Below are 15,026 nucleotides of genomic sequence, written 5' to 3' on the forward strand. Positions count from 1 at the left end.
AGTTAATAGTTGGATGTGGTCTTACGGTATATATTCTGTCACCATGTCCAAATAAATCTACTTTAAAAAAGGAATTCTTTTTCTTACTCTTTTTTTTTTTTAAAGATTTTATTTATTTATTTATTTGACAGCGAGAGAGACACAGCAAGAGAGGGAACACAAGAAGGGGGAGTGGGAGAGGGAGAAGCAGGCTTCCCACGGAGCAGGAAGCCCCAGGAGGGGCTTGATCCCAGGACCCTGGGATCATAACCTGAGCCAAAGGCACATGCCCAATGACTGAGCCACCCAGGCACCCCTCTTTTTCTTACTCTTATGTACTCTTATGCTTCAGTTATGTCTGAGTGATTGTTTGAGGCTCATTAGGGTGCATCTAAATTCAGATGTTCTGTCCATAAACAATACTTGATTGAGGTTCTAGATTTAGCATTTTAAAAATAAGGGTGTATTTTTTAAATAAGGTGTATTTTGGGGTGCCTGGGTGGCTCAGCCAGTTAAGCATCTGCCTTCGGCTCAGGTCATGATCCCAGGATCCTGGGATCGAGCCCCGCATCGGGCTCCCTGCTCCGTGGGGAGCCTGTTTCTCCCTCTCCCACTCCCCCTGCTTGTGTTCCCTCTCTCGCTGTCAAATAAATAAGATCTTAAAAAAAAATAAAAATAATAAGGGTGTATTTTAAGAATAATACAATAAGCATACTGTGTTTTAAAACGTAGATTCGGGCTCAGATGGTTAAGCGCCTGCCTTTGGCTCAGGGCATGATCTCTAGGTCCTAGGATCGAGCCCCATGTCGGCCTCCCTGCTCAGCAGGGAGTCTGCTTCTCCTTCTTCCTTTGCTTCTCCCCACTGCTCCTGCTCTCTCTCTCGCTGTATCTCTCTGTCTCAAATGAATAAATTTAAAAATTCTTTAGAAAAAAAAAACATAGATTCCCTAGTAAAATGAACATATAATATAACCAATTGACAAGCCCTGTTCGCTTTGAGTAAATTGTAGAAACTACAGCCTAGTTCACCACCAACTTTTTCTCACTAAGAAGGTTAGTTTTAATTTACTGGTCTGGTGAGTCCTTAGTGGTCTCCACTGACCCCATCTGTAGTGTTTAAGAGAACAAAGTATTGGCAAACTTTTTCTGTAAAGGCCCAAATGGTAAATATTTTAGGCTTTGCAGGACAAGAGGCAAAATCAAAGATATTATAGAGGTACTTAGATAACAAGAAAGAAAAATTCTCACAAAAAATTTTAGTAATGAAGTTTAAAATATAATAAATGAGTAAAGTTTTTTGCAATACAAATCCATGAGAGGAATGGAATTTCTTTTTAGGAGTGGCATTTTTCTTAACTAGAGTTAAAAGTTGATGTTTTCTAACAAGTTGCTCACAAATATTCATCTGTAAAAACTATTCTCCAGTAGAAACTGGTGATCTAGAAACAGGTGACAACGTTGGGTTTGAACTAGAGACTATAGATTGCTGATCCCTCTTTTAGATTATCCTAAAATGTTAACAGGTACTTAAAATTTTTTCTTTGCAGCTCTAGTCCAGTTTCTGTATTACAGATAATATCTGCGACTTCTGGTCTTATAGAGCATATCCTTATAGAACATTCTCAGTTTATTTTTGCCTTCTAAATTTTATACTGTAACACCATTACACTATTGTGTCAATGAGCACACACTTTTTTCTCTTATCTTCTTTGAATATGGGTTCTTTTTTGCTCTTCAGTAGTTCACAAATGCTCTCTCTGGTAAATAGTAATTTTATTTTTCCTTAGTAAAGCCAGAGTCATTTTTTGGGTTGTTTTTTTTTTTAAATAAAGATTTTATTTATTTATTTTTCAGAGAGAGAGGGAACACAAGCTGCGGGAGTGGCAGGCAGAGAGAGAAGCAGGCTCCCCGCTGAGCAAGAAGCCTGATTCAGGACTCGATTCCAGGACCTTGGGATCATGACCTGAGCCAAAGGCAGATGCTTAACTGAGCCACCCAGGCATCCCCAGAGTCATTTTTTGAAAATAAAGTACTGCTGTTTACCCAAGAGTCCTTGTATTAAATAATGATCTATTGAACCTAAATTTGGCACTGTTTACTTATTTCTGTTACATTTTATTTAACTTATTTTGGTGATCAGTTCACTCCAGTATTTCATGTATTCTTCCCAGTTTTTAAGTTACAAGTTTGACAAATTGTCTTGGAAGTGCAGCATTCCTTCTTGTGCCTTTGTGATACAAGAAAGAAACCTTCAGATTACTTCATCTTAACCATGTGATATGGTTGGTTGAATCATCACAATTAAGAAAATATAATAAGGGACACCTGGGTGGCTCAGTTGGTTAAGTGTCTGCTTTTGGCTCAGGTCATGATTGGGATTGAACCCAGCATCAGGCTCCCTGCTCAGTGAGGAACCTGCTTTTCCCTCTCCCTCTAGTTGCTGTTCCCCCTGCTTGTGCTCTCTCTCTCTCTCACTCTCTCTCTCTCTCTGTAAAATAAAATATATATAAAAAAGAGGGTGCCTGGGTGGCTCAGTTGGCTAAGCAACTGCTTTCTGCTCAGGTCATGATCCTGGAGTCCTGGGATCGAGTCCCACATCGGGCTCCCAGCTCAGTGGGGAGCCTGCTTTTCCCTGACCCTCTCCCCTCTCATGCTGTTTCTCTTTCTCTCTCAAATAAATAAATAAAATTTTTAAAATATATATATATATAATAAAAATGGTAACTTGGGGCATCTGGGTGGCTGAGTCAGTTAAGCCTCCAACTCTTTTTTTTTTTAATTTTAATTTTATATTTTAAATTTAAATTTAGTTAGTTAACATATAATGTATTATTAGTTTCAGAGGTGGAGTTGAGTGATTCATCAGTCTTATATAATACCCAGTGCTCATTATATCACATGCCCACATTAACATCCATCACCCAGTTATCCCATCGCCTCACCCCCCTCCTCTCCAGCAACCCTCAGTTTGCTTCCTATGATTAAGAGTCTCTTATGGTTTGTCTCCCTCTCTAGTTTCATCTTGTTTTATTTTTTCCTCTCTTCCCCTTTGATCCTCTGCTTTATTTTCTTAAATTCCACATATGAATGAGATCATATAATAATTATCTTTCTCTGATTGACTTATTTCGCTTAGCATAACACCCTCTCTACTTCCATTCATGTCATTGCAAATGGCAAGATTTCATTTTTTTTTAAAGATTTTATTTATTCATTTGAGACACAGAGGTACAGAGAGAGAGAGAGCCTGAGCAGGGGGAGAGGCAGAGGGAGAGGGAGAAGCAGACCCCCCACCGAGCCAGGAGCCCAATGTGGGGCTTGATCTCAGGACCCCGGGATCATGACCCGAGCTGAAGGCAGACACTTAACCATCTGAGCCACCCAGGTGCCCCAAGATTTCATTTTTTTTGATGACTGAGTAATATTCCATTGTATATATGTATGCCACATCTTCTTTATCCATTCATTTGTTGATAGACGTCTGGGCTCTTTCCCCATAGTTTGGCTATTGTGGACATGGCTGCTATAGACAGATCACTACAAGGACACCTGGGTGGCTCAGTTGGTTAAGCGTCTGCCTTTGGCTCAGGTCATGATCCCAGGCTCCTTGCCCAGCAGGGAGCCAGCTTCTCCCTCTGCCTGCCATTCCCTCTGCTTGTGTGCACTCTCCTTCTCTCTCTGACAAATAAATAAAATCTTTTGAAAAAAAGTAAATCGATCACTACATTTGTATCTTTGGGGTAAATACCCAGTAGTGCAATTGCTGGTCCTAGGGTAGCTCTATTTTCAACTTTTTGAGGAACCTCCATACTGTTTTCCAGAGTGGCTACACCAGCTTGCATTCCCACCAACAGTATATTTCCCCTTTCTTTGCATCCTCACCAACATCTGTCGTTTCCTGACTTGTTAATTTTAGCCATTCCAACCGGTGTGAGGTGGTATCTTATTGTGGTTTTGATTTGTATTTCCTTGATGCCAAGCAATGTTGAGCATTTTTTCATGTGTCTTTTGGCCATTTGTATGTCTTTGGAGAAATATCTATTCATGTCTTCTGCCCATTTTATGATTGGATTATTTGTCCTTTGGGTGTTGAGTTTGATAAGTTCTTTAAAGATTTTAGATACTAGCCCTTTATCTGATAAGACATTTGCAAATATCTTCTCCCATTCTGTGGTTGTCTTTTGGTTTTGTGGACTGTTTCCTTTGCTGAGCAAAAGCTTTTTATCTTGATGAAGTCCCAATAGTTCATTTTAAGCCCCAACCCTTGATTTCAGTTCAGGTCATGATCTCAGGGTGGTTAGATCAAGTCCCCCCCGTCGGGTTCCATGCTCAGTGCAGAGTCTGCTTCTCTTTCTCTCCCCCTCTCCCTCAGCCACTCCCCCCACTCATGCATTCTCTCTAAAATAAATAAATAACTCTTAAGAAAAAAAGTGGTAACTTGGGGCACTGGGTGGCTCAGTTGTTAAGCATCTGCCTTCAGCTCAGGTCATGATTCCAGAGTCCTGGAATCAAGCCCCACATCAGGTTCTCTGCTTGGCGGGAAGTCTGCTTCTCCCTCTCCCACTCCCCCTACTTGTGTTCCCTCTCTTGCTGTGTCTCTCTCTGTCAAATAAATAAAATCTTTAAAAAATAATAATAATAGGGCGCCTGGGTGGCTCAGTTGGTTGAGCGTCTGCCTTCGGCTCAGGTCATGATCCTGGAGTCCCGGGATCGAGTCCCGCATCGGGCTCCCTGCTCGGCGGGGAGTCTGCTTCTCCCTCTGACCCTCCCCCCTCTCATGTGCTTGCTCTCTCTCATTCTCTCTCTCTCAAATAAATAAAATCTTTAAAAAATAATAATAATAATAATAAAATTTAAAAAATGGTAACTTGAGGGCACCTGGGTGGCTCAGTTGGTTAAGCGACTGCCTTCGGCTCAAGTCATGATCCCGGACTCCCGGGATCGAGTCCCGCATCGGGCTCCCTGCTCGGCGAGGAGCCTTCTTCTCCCTCTGACCCTCCCCCCTCTCATGTACTCTCTCTCTCTCTCTTCTCACTCTCTCAAATAAATAAATCTTTAAAAAAAAAATGGTAACTTGACTGAAGGACAGTTACATTCTCCTATGTTCCTACTCTCTCCAACAGAGTAGAAAGATGCACTTCTTCACCAAAATTATACTTTTGAATTAAAAAGAAGGAAAAAGTAAAATTCTTTATTTTGAAAAATTTCAAATCCATAGAAAAGTTGAAAAAAAAGTACAATGAACACCTGTATACCCTTTCACTAACTGTTAGCCTTTTCCACACTGCTTGGATTTCTTTCTGTGTACCCACACACCCTTCTTTTGCCAAACTTCCCAAAAGCAGGTTGCAGATATCATGACACTTTATCCCAGGTATTTCAGTCTGCATCCTGCATCTTCTGGGTTTTTTTTTTTAAGATTTATTTATTTATTTTTAGAGAGAAAGAGCGCATGCATGCAATGGGAAGGGGCAGAGGGAGAGGAAGAGAGAGAAGACTCCCCACTGAGTACAGAGCCGGACTTCACAACCCTGAGATCATGACCTGAGCCAAACCAAGAGTCGGCCACTTCACCAACTGAACCACCCACGTGCCCCTGTAGCCTGCATCTTCTCAAAACAAAAACATTCTTTTACACAACTACATCACTATTGGCATAGCTAAAAATACAATACTAATTCAAAATACCATGCAGTATACAGTCTATACTCAAGTTTTTTTCAGTTGTTCCAAAAATGTACTTTATGGCTATTGAAAAGAACAACAACAACAGGATCCAGGGACACCTGGGTGGTCGGTTAAATGTCCGACTCTTGATTTTGGCTAAGATCATGATCTCGGGGTCATCAGCTCAGGTCATGATCTTGGGTGGTGGGATCGAGCCTCATGTCAGGCTCCATGCTCAGCGGGGAGTTGGCTCGAGATTCTCTCCCTTTCTTTCTGCCCCAACCCCCACTCACGCACTCGTGCTCTCTCTCTCTCTCTCAAATAAATAAATCTTTAAAAAAGAAAAAAAACAGGATCCAATTAGTGGTCATGCATTGATTGTTGTATTTGTTTAGACTCTCTCAACTGATAACTGTCCCCTGATCTTTTCTCTCTGTTCTTTCCAATATTGAATCTTTTGACAATTCTAGGTCGTTTTCTGTAGAACATCTCACATTCTGGATTTTTGGCCTGTTTCTTTTTTAATAGATCCTGGGCAGTCATTTCTGGCAAGAACATCCCATAGGTTATGTTGAGAATGTCCCAATATAGTAAAGTAAGGAGGCATCAGATGCGCAGCCATCCCACTATTGGGTTGCCAAGCTTAACCACTTGGTTAAGAGGGTGACTGCTGTATCTCTTGATTATAAAGCCTCATTTTCCATTTTGGGATTAGAAAGTAGCCAGTGGGCTGATGCTTTGAGACCCTGTGACTATCCTGTTCTCAACAACTTTTCAACCAGTTGTTTTAGGATCCATCAATTATCCTTTCTTTCTTTTTTTTTTTTTTTTAAGATTTTATTTATTTATCTGACAGAGAGAGAGAGAGAGCAAGAGAGTGCAAGCAGGGGGAGCTGCAGAGGGAGAGGCAGAAGCAGACTCCGTGCTGAGCAGGGAGCCTGACTGGGGCTCGATTGCAGCCCCAGGATCATGACCTAAGCCGAAGGCAGAAGCTTAACTGACTGAGCCACCCAGGCACCCCTCAATTATTCTTTCTTTCATCCATTATTACATGGAGAGTAGTTATTAAATAGCAATTTTCTAAATCTGTCATCCCTTCAATATTTAATAGCTGTCATTAAAAGAAGAAAATTTTTTTTAAAGATTTTATTTATTTATTTGACAGAGATACAGCGAGAGAGGGAACACAAGCAGGGGGAGTGGGAGAGGGAGAAGCAGGCTTCCCCGCAGAGCAGGGAGCCCGATTCCGGGCTTGATCCCAGGACCCTGGGATCATGACCTGAGCCGAAGGCAGATGCTTAATGACTGAGCCACCCAGGCGCCCCAATAATAAAATCTTTAAAAAAAAAGATCTGAGCAAAATAGTTATTTGAAATTTTCAGGCTTACTTTAATGATAGTTCTTATAAGTGATGGTCATTTTAATTTCTTTTTTTTTTTAAGATTTTATTTATTTATTAGAGAGAGACAGCGAGAGAGGGAACACAAGCAGGGGGAGTGGGAGAGGGAAAAGCAGACTCCCAGCTGAGCAGAGAGCCCAATGCGGGGCTCGATCCCAGGACCCCGAGATCATGACCTGAGCTGAAGGCAGACGCTTAACGACTGAGCCACCCAGGCGCCCCGTCATCTTAATTTCTGATATCCAGGAAATAATAATGTATTCATTAAAAATATAATACCCAATGCTGGAAAGTAATACCAGAATCCAGTGCTGTGGGAATGAATGGTGGATACCTTTTGCTGATATGTAATTATCTGCATTATTTATTCCAGATTCCAGGTTATTGATTTCCAAATAGATGGTCCCCGACTTATGATAGCTTAGCTTATGATTTTGCAACTATACAATGGTGCAAAAGGGATATGCTTTCAGTAGAAACCATGCTCCAAATTTTGAATTTTGATCTTTTCCTGGCCTAGTGATGCATGATAGGCTACTCTCTTGCAGTGCTAGACAGTGGCAGTGAGCCACTGTTCCCAGTCAGCCACTTGATCACCAGCATAACCCACCCATGCACTTTCAACCATTCTGTACCCATACAGCCATTGTGTTTCTCACTTTTAGTACAGTATTTTATAAATTACATGAGATATTCAACACTTCGTTATAAAACAGGCTTTGTGTTAGATGATTTTTCCCAACTGTAGGCTAATGTCAGTGTTCTGAGCATGTTTAAGGTAGGCTGGGTTAAGCTATGGTGTTCAGTAGGTTAGGTATATTAAATGCATTTCCGACTTAATGTATTTCCAATTTACAATGGGTTTTTTGGGAGGTAACCCCATTGTAAGTCAAGAATGATCAGTATGAGCATCTGGGGTTCTGGTTTTTAGACTGGGGAGAGGGCAGGAAGGGCAGAGGGAAAGGAAGAGAGAGAATCTTAAGCAGATTCCACACCCAGTGCAGAACCCAGGGAGGAGCCGCACATGAGGCTCAACCTCACAATCCTGACGTCATGATCTGAGCTGAAATCAAGAGTTAGTTGCTTAACCAACTGAGCCACCCAGGTGCCCCTGGGGTTCTGCTATTTTTCAAGTATGCTACATTATGGTGAAAAGTCTATTTTTATGGAATGGCATATATAGTATTAAGAACTTCATATATATTATATCAGCAGCTAATATACCTGGCACATAGTAGATCTAATTAATGTTAGCTGTCTTCCTTCGCTCTACCACTCCCAATCACATCACTTTTGAAAAAAAAAAAAGTTTCTTTTTTGAAAAGTTTCTCTTTGAAGACAACTTTGACAGCTCTAAGGTCTATTTTAGAAAATAACTTTAGAACATAAGAAGACATTTTGTCTGTTGTGTTTGTCTTAATTCTTTGAAAACATAAAGCTCATATTAAGGTAAATTTATTAACTCTTTCTGTATGTGAATGTGAGAATGTAATGAAACCATACACACCCTCATGTATCACCTGACTGAAGTAAGATGTATGCTTAATATACTTGCCTTTACTCCAGGTCATAGGCTTATATGAAAGATCAACCCAGTCTAGAAGGACCTTGGACTCTCTTTAGTCCACTAATAGAACTTGTCTGGTAACCCATGTTGGAGCAAAGGCAAGTGTTCTAGAGGTCCCAGGCCTAGGAATGTCACATCAAACTTTTCTGGTGTCACTTCTACATTAATTTTGCTGAAAGTACCTAGCCAAAATAGCTTCCTGCAGCAAAGTCAATTTACTGTTATCAAGTAGAAACATGTCATAATGATGATAGTAATTATTTTTTTAAAATATGTAATAGTTGTATATCCCATCCATAGGAGATCTAGTTGTTGTAGCTAGTTTGATTTATTTTGATATACTTTATTTATTTTGTCAGTTTAACAAATTCCAACACTCGATTTGTAGCAGGTCAATGATAGCAAAATAATTAGTTGACAAAATGTTATGCCTTTTTAAGCTATCTGATGTCTCCCAAGTTTCTGTGTATAGTGATGCATTAATATAACCTACTGAAATTCAAAGAAATAATGCTTATTCATAGATAATTAGTACAGCAAGAACCAATATTAGTAAATTATACCTCTGTCATATCTTTTTAATTACTTTAGGAGAGAGAAAATAAAATTGTACATACTGAGATAACATTATACTACTTTTTTCTTCTTTAATCCTAGAGAATGGGATATTATAGAAACTGAAGAACATTATAAGAGCCGATGGATATCTATTAGGATTCTATATCTTACCATGTTTCTCAGCAGTGTAGGTAAGTATTAGAAATTATATATAATTTTAAAAATTCAGAAAGTATCTTATTTTAATGTCACTTAATTTTTTAAATTATTATTTTATTTTGGTAAAAATCACATAATATAAAATTTCCCATCTCAACTATTTCTAAGATCAGAAGCGTTACATTTGTCTACATGATTATGTAACCAATATCCAGAGCTTTTTCATCTTGCAAAACTAAAACTCTGTACCCATTAAACAACTCCTCATTTCCCCCTACTCCTACGTCCTGGCAACCACCATTCTTTCTGTTTCTATGAATTTGACTACTCTAGATACTTCATATAAATGGAATCATACAGTATTTTTCTTTTTGTGACTATTTTATTTAGCATAATGTTCTTAAGGTTCATCCATGTTATAATATGAGTCAGAATTTCCTTTTTTTTTTTAAGGCTCAATAATAGTCCATTGTATATGTGGTGGGGAGGAAAATCTTTTCCTCTACTTTCTTAGGTTCTGTAGCTGGCCCCTGCAAATTAAAGCAATGGAAGACAGATCAACAGAATGAAATCTTGCCATTTGCAACTACAGGCTACATGGGTAGAGCTAGAGAATATGCTAAGCGAAATAAGTCAGGCAGAGAAAGACCAAAAAAGTATGATTTCATTCATATGTGGAATTTAAGAAACAAAACAAAAAGCAAAGGGAAAAAAAAAGAGAGAGAGACAAACCAAGAAACAGACTCTTAACTAACTATAGAGAACAAACTGATGGCCAATCAGAGGGGAGGAGGGAGTGGGGTGATAGGTGAAATAGGGGATGGGGATTAAGGAGTGCACTTGTCATGATGAACACTGGGTAATATATGGAACTCTTGAATCACTACATTGTACACCTAGAACTAATATAACACTGCATCTTAACTATACTGGAATTAAAATAAAATAAAATACTTCTAATTTTTAGTAATTATCTAAAATTATAAGTAATAATTTTAATAGCAAAAAAGAAAATTATTTTAACTTTAGATTTTAATTAGTATGTTAAACATTTTACCTGTTTATAAGTTTCTTGATTGTGAAATTGTAACCTTGATTTCAAATATTAGTTTACTCTTCTAGTCCTCTTTTCCTCAAAATCAATATGTCAATTCAAAATACACTAAAATGAAACTATTAACTAAATTATTTTTTATTTATTTACTTAATTTATTTATTTGTCAGAGAGCACAAGCAGGGGGAACAGCAGAGGGAGAGGGAGAAGCCGGCTCCCCGCTGAGAGGAAATTATTTTTTAAAATAGGCTTTCTAAAAAGAATGAAGTGGGCGCCTGGGTGGCTCAGTTGGTTAAGCGACTGCCTTCGGCTCAGGTCATGATCCTGGAGTCCCGGATCGAGTCCCACGTCGGGCTCCCTGCTCAGCAGGGAGTCTGCCTCTCTCTCTGACCCTCCCCCCTCTCATGCTCTCTATCTCATTCTCTCTCTCAAATAAATAAATAAAATCTTTAAAAATAAATAAATAAATAAAATAAAAAGAATGAAGTATTGGGCGCCTGGGTGGCTCAGTTGGTTAAGCATCTGCCTTCAGCTCAGGTCATGATCCCGGGGTTCTGGGATCGAGCCCCGCATCGGGCTCCCTGCTCAGCGGGGAGCCTGCTGCTCCCGCTCTCCCTGTGCGCTCTCTCTGTCAGATTAATAAATAAAATCTTGAAATAAATAAATAAGGTCCATGTTATAGTTCAAAAAATTCTATCTATAAATAGTGATGAAATCATTTTAAGTATAAATAACAAATTTTGCCTCTTTACAGGATTTTCTATTGTGATAATGTCAATATGGCCATATCTCCAAAAGGTTTGTACACTTTAAACTATTATTCTCTTAAGTAGCTATAGTAATAATAGCTCTTATATAGTTAAGAGTTTTCTTAAGAGTCTCTTTGGTATTTTATTGACTTAGTCCTTACTAGAGTAACTTGAGATAATAATTCCTCAAAAGAGGCTTACAGGTAAGGTGATCAAATGCTTTATAGTGCAAACCAGAACACTCTTGAGGTGAAGGGAGTACTATATCAGGAAAACAGGATTATACCTGGACAGTCCCAGGCAAATGTAGATGTATGGTAACCTACTTATTAGCAACTTTCACATCCCATCAATACCCACTCCCTGATAAAAAAAGAAACTAAACTACACATAGTCTGAATTCCCAAAATGTACAAATGACATTTATATGGAATAATTTTGTGCTTTCCTATAGAATTAATTTGGGTTGTCAGGTGACATTGTAAGAATAGATAATATATGTATTTTGATTCTTTGGTTACTAGATGGGAAGGAGGGGGTCAAGAAGATGCAAGTTTAGTGGGTACTCTGACATCAGTTAATCATCAAGTCCTGCCAATTCTATCTTTAAAAAAAAAATATATATATATATATATATGACATATAACATAATGTAAATATATGTCAATTCTATCTTAAATCTCCAGAAATGAACTTAATGAAAATCAGTATATAAGTTGCAGACATAATTCATCTATAACAATACTTCATGTAAGGTTCTTGATGGAGCTCCTCTGTACTCTTCAACCTCCTATTCACTCCTTAAACTGCTACGATCTGATTAACTCCTCTGCTACCCTGAAACTGCTCTCGTTAAAGTCATCAGTGACTTAATTGCTGACCAAATAGATACTTTTCAGTCTTTTAGGTGATATTTGGGTAGCGTTTGACATTGTTGTCCTCTCCCTGCTTCTGAAAAACCCTCTCTTAGCTTCTGTACATTTCTTTCTCCTGGCTTTGCTCTTTAAATATTTGTTCTTAAATTCTTTTGTGAGTTTTCTTTATCAACTTGTTCCTTATATGTTGGCTTTCCCAGAGGTTGGCCTGTGTGTGTGTGTGTGTGTGTGTGTGTGTGTGTGTGTGTTGTAGCCTAAATCCTAAGCTTTGGTCCATGTTAGATCTTTTTTTTTTTTAACTATTTATTTATTTATTTTTAAAAAAGATTTTATTTATTTATTTGACAGAGAGAGACACAGCAAGAGAAGGAACACAAGCAGGGGGAGTGGGAGAGGGAGAAGCAGGCCTCCCGCAGAGCAGGAAGCCCGATGCAGGGCTCGATTCCAGGGCCCTGGGATCATAACCTGAGCTGAAGGCAGATGCTTAATGACTGAGCCACCCAGGCACCCCGGTCCATGTTAGATCAATAGCCAACAATTTGTTACACATTCTACTTGCATGAACCTAGCTTCCTAGGGTCTTTATACATTTTTTCCCCCTTTTTTCTGGAATGCTTTCCCTGCCTTCATCTCTCCTTTTCTCTGTCCTTCCCTTCCACCCTACTTTCCTGTTATCTTTTATTCATTCTTCAAGGCTTTGTTCAATGTTACCTCCTCCGAAAAGCCTTCTCTGATTGTCCCCCAGCCCAGTGTGAGTTAAAAGGTTTTCCTATGTACCTCCATACCCCGTTATCATTAACACTTATCACTGAGTGCCATAACAATGTGTTTACAGAGAATTAACTTCCCTACTAGATTGTTAGGATGGTCAGATAGCTTCAACAAAAATGCTAGAATATTTGATGAATACTTAGAGATTAAAAATAATGCCTATGATACAAGAAGTTTATTGACATTTAATATTTCATTTTAGACTTTTTAGTTTTTATGAATTTTTAACTTTTTGAAAATGCTGACTTAAAATATCTGATATTTTAAAAGGAATATAAGGACAAATACAAATGTCATTTTTATTGATTTGGTGCCACATTTTCATTGCTATTTTGGAATTTATTTGAAAATTAATCAAAAAATTATATTACATGCAACTGTTACCCATGACACTAAAAATTCTTTCCTTACTGGCATAGTTACTACAATTAAAGCAGAATATTTAACAATTCTAGAGCAGTTCTTTGCCAAAAATATATTTCCATGTGTCAAAACTCTTTTTATTTCTGTGGTCCTTGTATTCAGTCTGTTTAACCTCAAAATTATCGAAAGAAAGGTATTTACAATAATTAGGTCTATTCAGCACAATATGTTGAATTTTGAAAAGGTACACTCCTTTCTCCAAATATTTGAAAGCCCTTGAAAGGTAAATTTAGTGAGTACATGAACTTGTAACTAATTCTTTGGCAATACAACTATAACAGTTTCACTAAAAAACTTAACTAATTTTCTCAACTTATTTCATAACAATAATGTGTGCTAGGTACACTAGTAAACCTTTCATCTTTTGATAATTCATAACAACCTGTGAAATGATTATTATCACTCCTGTTTGGCAGGTGGAGAAACTCACACTCAGAAAGTTAGGTAGCTTGCCCAAGGTCGCACAGCTAGAAAATGGCAGAGCCAAAACCTATATGAAGCCAAAATCTGACTCTTAACCACAGTGCTGTGTTACCTACTATCTTAAACTTTTTAATTCTTAATTTAAGGCTACCATCTCTTTTATGATAATATGTTGACAAATATTAGCTTAAAAGACATCTATAAGAAAGATAAAAAGCTAGACACCCCCCCAAAAAAACTGAGAAAACAAAACAAAACAGTAAATTATTTGTCTGAAAGGAATTTGGCACTGGTGTGAACCTCTGAATTGTACTTCTTTCTGGCTCTGGCTGATAGATAGCCATCAGGCAAGTGATTCCTTAGGCTTTGTTGCCCAGAAGTGAGATAAATTTCCAGGAAGATTTATATTCTTAAACCTAGATTTTGAATTGGAAGAATAGGTTATCTTACAGGGCCAGGAAGATAGGGGGAATACTCATGCATGAATTATATTAAAATATAATAATAAAATTGACATATTAGTAAAACAAAGTACTAAGAAATACTAGTTTTTATACAGTATAGGTAACATTCATTGAGTGCATATATATGCTGACATTGCCCTAAGCACTACACAGATATTGGCTCAAATAATTCTTTTGACAACTCTGTGAAGTTATCCTTATTTGACAGATAAGAAATTGAAACATGTGATTTTCACCCCCCACCCCCCCACCCCCCACCACCAGCTACTCAAATACCAGAGAAGTAAAGCCTGGTTTGGAAACTCCTTGATGATGAAACCCAGTTTGGAAACTCTGTATTAACTTGTCTTTCTCTCCCTATTGCCTAGCTCAGGTTTTGTCACAGAGAGGGACTAAGTGACTATTAATTGAATTAATAAGCAATTATCTATACATAAAGAGGCTTGGAACACCCATATTCGTGTCTTAATTCCTGTAGCAAAGCATGAAGATTTCTAGAACTTTGACTTTGTCAGTATTATTAACATGTTTAGAGAATAATGTTTTGAAATTCAGTACCATGTACTTTGGAGTTTGGGGAGGGTTTTGGTTAGAGAAGATATAGATCCAGCTTTCACTGAAGTGTACAAAACCAAACAAGTTAATTACAGATTATTACCATATACTATACATCCGTAAAAGTCTAAAAGTCTAAAAGTTTGGGTATGGTGTGTCTGGCTGGCTCAGTTGGTTAAGCAACTGGCTCTTGATTTCAGCTCAGGTCATGATCTCAGGGTCATGGGGTCAAGCCCTGTGTGGGGCTCTGTGCTCAGTGCGGAGTCAGCTTGAGATTCTCTCTCTCCCTCTCCCTCTACTGCTCCCCCTGCTCTCTTGCTCTCTCTAAATAATAAATAAAATCTTTTAAAAAAAAAGTATGGGTGTGTTTGTGAGAGAGAGGG

General features: G+C 38.3%; 1 protein-coding gene across 2 annotated transcripts in view; it reads left to right on the forward strand.

Annotated features, from left to right (window-relative positions):
• The window catches only part of MFSD8 (major facilitator superfamily domain containing 8), a 37,762-nt gene that overhangs the window by 1,638 nt on the left and 21,098 nt on the right, over window positions 1-15,026 (forward strand). The window contains exons 2-3 of one of the 2 annotated variants that reach the window (XM_006727414.3): window positions 9,270-9,361; window positions 11,138-11,181. In XM_006727414.3, coding sequence (XP_006727477.2) covers window positions 9,270-9,361; window positions 11,138-11,181 — 136 coding nt within the window. The remainder of the gene's footprint in view (window positions 1-9,269; window positions 9,362-11,137; window positions 11,182-15,026) is intronic. The other variant, XM_031028593.2, reaches the window with a different exon arrangement.

This window comes from Leptonychotes weddellii, chromosome 2 (assembly GCF_054177405.1).
Source record: "Leptonychotes weddellii isolate Sample4059 chromosome 2, ASM5417740v2, whole genome shotgun sequence".
NCBI lineage: Eukaryota > Metazoa > Chordata > Mammalia > Carnivora > Phocidae > Leptonychotes > Leptonychotes weddellii.